The sequence below is a fragment of the Cynoglossus semilaevis genome, chromosome 19 (genome assembly GCF_000523025.1).
Source record: "Cynoglossus semilaevis isolate Cse_v1.0 chromosome 19, Cse_v1.0, whole genome shotgun sequence".
NCBI classification, from domain to species: Eukaryota; Metazoa; Chordata; class Actinopteri; order Pleuronectiformes; family Cynoglossidae; genus Cynoglossus; species Cynoglossus semilaevis.
The window spans coordinates 17279577-17289295 of record NC_024325.1 but is presented as its reverse complement, the minus strand read 5'-3'; the positions used below and the strand labels follow the sequence as shown (position 1 = coordinate 17289295).

Genomic DNA, 9719 nt, shown 5'->3' with positions numbered 1-9719 from the left:
TATATATATATATACATATATATATATATATATATAAAAATATATATATATATATTTATATATATGTATGTATGTATGTATATAAATATGTTTATATGTATATATGTATATAAATATGTGTATATATATATAAAAACCAGATAACATTCCCGTAGACAAAAGACAATACACTGTTACGTTAAAAGTCATGTACAAAGTCGGACTACGCTAATTCACGTAAATTATAAAATTCCACTTAACAATACAGTTTAAAACATATTTTTAAATCTTTTTTCAAAGTTGTGAATGTAACATAACCAGACTCTATAACCTCATATTAACGTAAAACACTATTTTGCCCTTTTTACTGATGTAAAGTGGAGTAAAGTTATGTAAAAACCCCTTCTTTTTTCGTACTATTTCTCCCGCGTGAATTCCCTCCACAGACGGTTCAGTTGCCCACCAAGGGATCACACTCTCGCTTCAGTTTCTACTCTCTACTTCGGTAGCACTTTAGCCACGCCCTCTTTACTCAGCGCAGGGTCTAGTTTATTGACCGCAGTGATAGCAGGGCCCTCCCTCTGTCTCTGCAGAATAAATACTCGCAGCCTGTCTTTCCCAGGCATGGATGACGGTTGCGGACAAACATGGCACTACGACATTACACACTCGACTTCAGCCTCTCTACGGCAGGTAAGAGGCACAGGCGAAGCGCTGCTGCCCCTACTGCTGACAGTCCAGCCGGCCAACTCACTGCATTGCCCCTGCAAGCTAAGCTAACACGCTAACGGCAACACGCTAGTCTGACAGTGCCCTTCAAAACAGCGGCGCTGCATCGGTTTGAATGAAACTTGATGTGAAATGGCACCTTAATGTAATTGCTAATTGATTCGTGGATCACTGTGAAACGGTTGCTATTATTTCAAGTTGATTTGTTTTTGCCTTTTAATGGACTTTACAGTGACGTTCGTTGTTACACATTTACTCCTAGAATTCAGTACCGTTGCTCTAAATAACGGCCAGGGTGGCCAGGTCTGCGGCACAGACGTTCTATATATATATATATATATATATATATATATATACTGTGAGTGTCGAACATTTGTTTGTTTTTTTATGAACACATTTTTCACTTGCTCCTATATTAATCAATGTCTGCAGTGTATCAATATCTATTGTATCATTATCAAACACATGCGTATGTTTCAAATGTGTTGAGATAAGACTTCAAAACGTCGCGTCGTATTTAGCAGAATATATGAGCGGAGTCTAAAGTTGTAACAGCTCAACACAGCTCTCATAGTTTGAATTTTCCTCTCGTTTTTCTTTACTGAACATGTTGTGACATGTGATATGACCTGTTTCAGAATTTAACGTTTTTGGTAACGATTTGAGATCTGAGATTCGAGCATTTGTTTGTTTTTGTATAAACTTTTTAATTTTTTTTAAATTTTTCATTTGTTCCTACTTTTCTTCCTCCGCCGTGACCATACACAGTTTAGCCAAACCGTTGATACTAGACTGAGTCATTAAACATGTCACATTTGCTACAGTAAATAGAAATATTGTGTTAATAGTTTGGTGCTACTGAGAGCAGTAAGTCATACTGGCTGTCTGGTATAAAATATTTACATTTTCTAATGGATTTCCTCAGCGATACTTCGGGAATATTAATTGAAGTTTACGTTGAAAATGCTGACACATTGTAGTTTGTAATTCCACGGAAGGTTTTTGAATCTGGCAACCCTAATGCGACGGAACGCCATCCAATACTTTAAGTGCAGCGCGGTGACGTGTTCCGCCATGTTTGTAGTTTTTATCCTGTGCTTAAATACGGAAGGCTTTACACTTTTTCACTGTCGTGAAAAAGTGTTTTCAACAGGACAGCGATATATTTTATGCTAACGGATGCTATTTAAAATGTTATCCTTTGTTCCAACGAAAGTGTGATTAATTTACATTATATATAATGTCTGTATAACGGTTTATAGACCAGTTTTAGTCTACACATGTTTACAGCTAACCTTAAAGGTGGAGCAAAGAAAGTTATTTTTTAAGAACTTTTTTTTATTATTACACATGATTTGGTTTTTTTACTTAGAGTCAGAATCCATGTATTGACCCCCTGATCCCCCCACCCCCACCCCACTGCGTCAATTAAGTGATTGTTAGACATTCTATGTAAATGAAGTACTGAACAGAGTATCCAGTGTTTGTACTTTTTATTGCACTCTCTCCAACACCAACATCACTTCCCTTTACAAATATTTAGTCTAGATTCTTGTGTGGTTTGAATGTTGTGTGTGGGGATAGGAAGGCTGTCGGACCAGTTCAGTCTGGACTGACAGGTTTAAGGGTTATGGTTAAAGGCTTGAATTTGACCTTCAGGTAAAATTAAATTTGCTGAAAAACCACATATGATGTTAAGAACGATCTCCTGGATATAGGATATTTGTCTGGTTTTTAAATCCTCGTCACAGTTGACACATTTGATTGTCAACAATCCTTTACTTCAAAGAATATTGTACTATGTGGTGAGAATGTATACCCACAATCTGATTAGTCACAGCTTTAATTAGGATTAATCCAAAACAACCAAATCAACGTTCTCAAACAGCTGCATATCAGCCGGTAGATGTCGCTGTTTCTCCTCGTTTTTATTTTCGATCAATCCAGATGATGTAATTATTATTATTATTATTAAGTGTTGTTGATGTGGTCTGTGTTTTGACTGTGTCCTCAGTTGATGCTGCTTCAACGGTTCCTGGACTGTTGTCCATCTTCCATGAGCAGGAACTAACAGAGACTGTCCACGACACAGATGGACATGGATACCTGGCCACGTTCGTAGGCAAGAATGGACGGTGAGAGCAACACCTGCTGTTTGTTGTCATACGCTTGTCTAAGCTGCCGTAGATCAGGGGGTCTACTGGTGGTTTAAAGGTTAGGGGTTTGATCCCAGTGACAAGTTTTAAGATCTCCACATCCATGTGCTGGTACTGATTAAGTGTCAACTCCTCCGTGGTCCAGTCGGCTCTTCTTCTTCTTCTTCAGTGGTGGTTCCATCTCTGTGGAATTCAGCCGGATGTTTGTGTCTGAGGACTTTTTGACTCCCAGCTGACTGTCTGTGTCTGTGCTGGTTTGTCTCTCAGACTCGTGGTCCTCCGTGTCCACTCCCGGGGCCTGATCACCATCGACCTGCAGTGTTATGATGAGGACAACATCGCACAACTTGACAATGTAAGACCTTGAACCTGAACATACCACATGCAGTACTGATTATTGACCAAGAAAATATCCATACATTAAATTATTACAGTATTTACTTTTTTTGTGACAGTTTTACTACAATGAAATTCTTTAAAATAAAACTCAATATATCATCGTGCCTGTAGAATCGCAATACAGTGGTCCTTTCAAGACCACTGGTGATGGGTGAAAAACTGCAACTTGAAAATGAAAATATTGGAAATTTAATATTTTTTATAGACCACAAAAACCCACGAAGGAGCTAAAAATCCACAGTACAAGGATACAATTAAAATATGAAAAACCTGCGAAGCATTGAGGGCTCGACAGCTGCACCGCGATACAGTGAGGGGCGACTGTGTATTGCAATATATCGCATTGTTGCCCCGTATCGTGATACGTTTCGAATCGCCAGATTCTGGCCAATTCACAGCCCTAGAACGTGTCGTCTACAGCCACAGCTGCTGTTGTTGTTTGTTGTTGTTTGTTGACATGTTTCCTGTTTTTTTTTTTCCCCCACAGCTTTTAAATGCACTGGAAGAGAAGCTGCGAGCTCTGCTGAAAGACAACATCACACGAGTTAAAAGGTAGAAACAATCACTCGGTGACATGCACGACCGTTTGACCAGACACAGTCACGTTGATCCACCGTCTTTGTCGCTAACCTGCCCCCAGACTCCCGGTTCTGACACGCGGGGCCAACGTCGACCGGTACTGGCCGACGACAGACGGCCGTTTAGTGGAGTACGACTTTGACCAGGTTTTGTATGAGGAGGATTCTGCCTACCAGAATATCAAAATATTTCACTCCCCGCAGTTTGGGAACATCCTGGTACTCAATGGAGATATTAGTAAGTACCCATAACTCTCCAGCAGGGGGTGAGTTTTTTTTTTTTTTTTGGACACCAGTGTGTAAGCAGAGCTCTCCTTCACCCTGCAGACCTGGCAGAGAGTGATCTGCCCTACACCCAGGCCATCATGGGCAGCGGGAAAGAGAATTATACCGGAAAGGAGGTGCTGATACTAGGAGGAGGTGACGGAGGCATCCTGGCTGAGCTGGTCAAACAGAAGCCCAAGATGGTCGTCATGGTGGAGATATCCTTCACTCTTACCTCTCAACAATCCTGAGTGAATGTTCTAGAAACTCGCCTTTTTCAGGAGGGTCTCTGTAACTGTAGTGAACCTCCTTAACTGAACCTCCACATTGACCAGAAGGTGATGGACGGCTGCAGGATGTACATGAGGAAGACCTGTGGAGACACTCTGGACACTCTGGAGGGAGACTGCTACCAGGTCAGTACTGATTGGCTGTTTGGGTGATATAATGAAATACAAACCACATTTTTATTTGATGGTTATTTTGAATCCGGTCGGGGGCTGGAATGGACAGTCCAGTGGGCCGGGTTCGGCCCGCGGGCCAGCAGTTGATCATCACATACCTTCGTGTTCGGTACTGGACTGGGTTTCCTGACAACATTGTTGCTGCTGTCTCCGTGTGTCTCACAGATACTGGTGGAGGACTGTGTCCCTGTGTTGAGGAAGTACGTCCAGGAGGGTCGGATGTTCGATTACGTCATCAATGACCTCACTGCGGTCCCAATATCCACGGAGCCAGAAGAAGGTGTGTGTGTGTGTCTGTGCGTGTGTGTGTGTTTTCCTAACTGGTTTAAACTGGATGTTGTTGCGCCCCCCTCCCCCATTCTCCCACCCCTCCAGAGTCAACATGGGAGTTCCTGCGCCTCATCTTAGACCTGTCAATCAAAGTCCTTCGTCCAACTGGGAAATACTTCACGCAGGTAAATAAGAACGTCAGCTGAAAAGATGAAGTCGGCCTTCAACACAAGGCTTACACATTCGTGTGTGTGTGTGTGTGTGTGTGTGTTTCAGGGTAACGGTGTTTGTGTGAAGGAAGCACTGAGTCTGTACGAGGAGCAGCTGGGAAAACTCTGCTGTCCCGTGGACTTCTCCAAAGAGGAGGTGTGTGTCCCCTCCTACCTAGAACTGTATCCTTTCACCACAGTCCGTTTCCTGTCCGTGTGTCAGACCAGTCCACTGGTCAACACGGTTGAGCTGACTCTAGTTAAGTAAATTAAAGTAAATATTAACTTGGTAAATGTTAACCCGTTGTTGTGATGATGGTGGTGGAGGTGTACGGCCCTTAACTCCTCCACGCAGGTGGGTCTTTTACACCATATGGAAGAAATGAAGACACGAAGAAGTCGACTGTAGTCCGCTGGAGTCAACTGTAGTCCACAGTGTAGTCCGCTGTAGTCCACTTGTAGTCGACTGTAGTCCGCTGTAGTCCACTGTAGTCCACTATAGTCGACTGTAGACGACTGTAGTCCACTATAGTTGACTGTAGACGGCTGTAGTCTACTGTAGACGACTGTAGTCGACTGTCTTTGCTGACCTGCAGTTGGAATGTGAACGTTGGACTCCTGCTCCTGCTGTAGCCTTAAGGTCATGTGCTCAGACTGAATGTGACCTTTTTCCTCAGTGACTCCTTTTATTCCCTGATCCTATGATCCATGAGTGGACCAACAGTTCCCAAATGTTCCCACTCCAGACAATATTCCTAATGTTAACCCCAGAGGTGAAAACCCATCTAAAACGCTCAGATGACCATTCCCAGTTCCACCGGCTCACCTGCAGGGGCCGCCTCTGAGCAGTCAGGTCACATTTACATTCAGTCTGAACACATCTTTAGGCACTCAACTCTTCATTCTTCATCCCACACCATTCTGCTCCCTCCTCTCCTTCCTTCCTTCCTCCCCTGCCCTCCCTCTGCCTCCTTCCTTCCCTCCTTGTGTTCCGCCTGTCTTTTTTTGCACTTCCTTCTGATTGTGTTCTGTTTGTGTTGCTCACTTGTGAATGCCCATTTGCATGAAAGCTGAGACAAAAGCAGTTTGAATGTTCGGCACTGATGGTAAACACTGAGGACGTGTATCTGCTGTCTGACCAGTGTGTGTTCTCTCTTCCTGTTCGCTGTTTTTTTTTTAACTGTTGTTGTCTGAAGAAAACAAAAACTTTTTTAGCTTTTTTTTAGTTTTGTTACTGCCGCTGGAATGTGTTGAGATTCCTTTTCTTTTAGATTGTTACCATGGTGATGAGATAGCGCCCCCTGATGCTATTGATGATGATGTCCAAAAGTGTGTGTTGTTGGGGTGTTGTACCTCTTTCGTGTCACTTCTGTGCTTGTTTTTATGGTTGTGTTTTATGAGTACCTTGTTTTTCTCCTAAAGTCTATTTAAAGTTTGTTTCTTCTTTTTGACTACGGCTGTAATAGGTGCATGTGAACGGACGGTGAATGTAGCTGCATTATGACAAATTCACATCAGGTTTATGCTCGATCGACTCTCTGGGGCTTGGTTACATTTATTTATATCCAATAATTTGAAACCAAAAACTGTTGTGTTCCACCTGAGATATTTTTGTGACCATCGATGAATTAAATATTTGGAGTGGAGACGTGTCTCACCTGTCGCTCTCCTTAAGACATTTCTAATTTCTCAGGACCTCAGAGATACGCCGGTTGCTGGGCAACATCTGCGTTGCTTAAATTGAGGTCTGTCACTAACAGGTTAACAATTCACTTCAAACTGACCACAGGTGTGAATGTTAGTGTGAATGGTTGTCTGTTTATTGAAGATATTCGCAGACCAGAATTTGGAACCACCTCAACAACTTTGCCCCAGCATCAGTAATGGCTGCAGCCTCGCTGTAACTGCCCCGGAGGAGAAACACAGTGTGGCAGGTTTCAGAACCACTGATTTAACAGGATGATGTCATGAATCCAGAAGAGTCTGAATCAGTGGAATGAACTGCAGCAGGTTGATTTTCATGGGAATTTTATTTTTCATCTGAAAGTTCTTCCTTATAAAAATATTCCTACGTCACTCTGTTATAGTAACATAGCGTTTTCCCAACTAACCACTGAAGTACAAGTAGAAGATAAAGTATAAAAGCATAATTTAATTTGCCCATTTACTACAAATATCACACTGTAAACAAAGGTTTCACAGGACGTCCAGTGAACGGTCAACATCTGATTTGTTCCTCCTGAGGATCAGGAACTGTTCTCGTGTCTGTGCTGCATGTTGATCTCATTCAGTACCACATCGGAACTGGGTTCTTCATCAGCTGTGATAGTTCTGTCATCAAGCGTGCTTCCTGGAACAAAAGAGAGCTTCAGCTCTTTAAAATACATTCAGTGTCTTCAGAGTGTTTCATAAAAACCCGATGTTGTCTGGACTCACCGATGCCACTGGTCTGCTCCGATATGTCGTTCGCCAGGAAGGAGGAGGAGCTGGAGGAGTTGTTGGACTGGAAGGACCTGGATGAAGGCAGAGACGTCAGTCTGCTCACCGACGACTTCTTTGTGGTTTTCTGCGTTGCTGTGCGACTCCACTCTGTGAACAGAAACATTGAGCTCGTTTAGACCAGTGGTTCTCAAGCTATGGTGCCTGTACGTTGGTACCACGGGGGGCTTCCTCTAGTGGTACTGGGGCAGTTGCACTGTGTGCACGTTTGTGTTTGTTTGCCTGCAGAGCCGGAAGGCGGCCTCGGAAAAAATCGAATTAAATCAGAGTCGACAGAGGGCGCCAAACTACAATCTTGCCTCAGCTTACTAGAGATGACCTGTGTCAAGTATGGATGTAGTGAACCACCGTTAGTGGTAAAATTGGTGTAAGAAAGAGAAAATATCTGACCCGAGTTCTCCGCTAGTCTCATCCTGCCACAGCACAGGTAGATCCTCCACTGTCGTCTCACGTTTTCCTTCACAGCACAGTGGAAAACAAATATGAACAAACCTATAAAAAACACAAAAAACAAACATAAACAAAACATAACAGCAAACTGGATTTTTACAGTGGAACAAAAGACAAATTATTGAACATAACATTCTAAACTTTATTCATATTGCTGTTTTTGGTTTGTCTTTAGATTTATTGTTATAAAGGATTTTTTTTTGCTAACAACCAAAATAAAAGAAGTAGCTATCGATAAGATTCCAATCTATTTAAACTACAGCAAAACGTAAACGTATAATTACTTTTAAATAAAGATTTTATAAAACCGTGTAAAATATATTATATATATATAATAATAATACGTTTTTAAATATGTTATCAACCGTTGAAATAATTTGGCGCAGTGACGTTAGGTGAAACGAGGCACATTATTTCAGTTTGCTGCTTAAATGGTAGACGAGCATCCGCGACAAAATGTCAGTTGTCCTAGTTACCGTTCTGACGTTTCCAATATGGTGGTTCCCTTTTGTTGACCAGGTGAGGCTGAGATTGCTCGACAACGATTCTTTTATTTTAGTTGAATTCTGTAATCAACAGTCACCTACAGTCACGGGCTACTGTCTTAAAATTACATCCCGTGTTTGTGGAAAGTCTGGGAAACCGAAATACGCTTCTTGAGAACGAGTATGACCGATGTCTCGCTGCGTATTCGTGTTCGGGACCGCAACCGGACAAAATGGCGCCGCAGACAGCGTTAAGTCATCGCGTTTACAGTAAATTCTGTCACACAATATTTTCAACGAGGGTCATTGTTGTTTATATTTTGGGGGGAAATGGTACTAGCCCTTAGCATTAGCAAAGTTGAAAGTAAACTTGTTTTTTTACTCTTGTTGTTTTGACAGTTCTTCAGAAAAACTATCGTGTTGTATTTCATTTATTATTATTAATATTACATTTGTTATTAATAATAATAATCAATTGTTTCGTTTTCTGCATGGGAAGTTTAGGGTAACAACTAAAGGGGATTGCTTTGTTGATTTTTTTCTTTCAGGAACCACTCTTATTTAAAACAAAGAACCTCCTAAAGTCAAACTCACCCTGCAGGGAATTAAAGATGGCGAAAAGGTACATGAACGCCAGGTTCACGGGGCCCCAGGCAAAAAAGGCGAAGCCCCAAGTGAGGCCCAGCAGGATGGTTATTCCTACCATGCTCCTCACTTCTTGGATTGTGGTGCGGTGCTGAGTGTTGTGAGGATTCTGCCTCTTCACACGACACAGCTGGACCAACACCACAACGAACATGACACAGTTGAAGAGAAAGATGACGCAGAAATAGGCAACAACGGCGACATAGAAGGCAATGTCATTTTTCAGCCAGCAGCTGTGGGAGAGACATGGATTAGATTCATGTTTGTGTGTCCGTACATGAAGGTATTTAAAATGGAAGCTAACACTTACAAGTCATCACTGGTGCCATCAGGAAACCTCCCGTAGGAGATCAGACCGTAGTTATCTTTGTCAACGGCGATGACCACAATAACCACAATCATGGGGATGCCCCAGCCGGCGAAGGACAACCTCAACATGTAGTGTGACATGTGGCTGTTGAAGACCTTGACCAGGGCCACGTACATGTGCACAGCCTCGAGTCCCATCCAGGAGAAGGCCACCAGGAGGAAATAGTGAAGGAACCAGGCCGTGGAGATGCAGAGTCCCACAGCGTTGGGGTAGAGAGCCAAC

At 42.5% G+C, this 9719-nt stretch overlaps 2 protein-coding genes across 2 annotated transcripts in view; one reads left to right on the top strand and one right to left on the bottom strand.

The window, feature by feature from the left end:
- The first annotated feature begins 495 nt into the window (after window positions 1–495).
- sms (spermine synthase) lies at window positions 496–6693 on the top strand. The gene is made up of 11 exons (XM_008333506.3): window positions 496–672; window positions 2723–2843; window positions 3132–3219; window positions 3751–3815; window positions 3904–4079; window positions 4169–4323; window positions 4432–4521; window positions 4735–4849; window positions 4945–5024; window positions 5116–5231; window positions 5404–6693. The coding sequence occupies exons 1-11, from the start codon at window positions 627–629 to the stop codon at window positions 5432–5434; spliced, it is 1083 nt and encodes a 360-aa protein (XP_008331728.1). The 5' UTR covers window positions 496–626; the 3' UTR covers window positions 5435–6693.
- The window catches only part of LOC103395716 (adhesion G-protein coupled receptor G2-like), a 10510-nt gene continuing 7283 nt past the window's right edge, over window positions 6493–9719 (bottom strand). The window contains 5 exon segments of the mRNA XM_008333505.3: window positions 6493–7398; window positions 7485–7637; window positions 7938–8039; window positions 9077–9360; window positions 9438–9719. The exon segment at window positions 9438–9719 is cut by the window's right edge and continues 12 nt beyond it. Of these exon segments, the coding sequence (XP_008331727.1) occupies window positions 7295–7398; window positions 7485–7637; window positions 7938–8039; window positions 9077–9360; window positions 9438–9719 (925 nt within the window). The 3' untranslated portion in view covers window positions 6493–7294.

Bases quoted from the DNA above. Each gene is read 5' to 3' on its own strand.
- sms (XM_008333506.3), top strand. From the start codon at position 627: ATGGCACTACGACATTACACACTCGACTTCAGCCTCTCTACGGCAG. The intron at 673-2,722 runs GTAAGAGGCACA...CTGTGTCCTCAG, and splicing joins CTTCAGCCTCTCTACGGCAG to TTGATGCTGCTTCAACGGTT. The intron at 5,025-5,115 runs GTAAATAAGAAC...TGTGTGTTTCAG, and splicing joins CTGGGAAATACTTCACGCAG to GGTAACGGTGTTTGTGTGAA.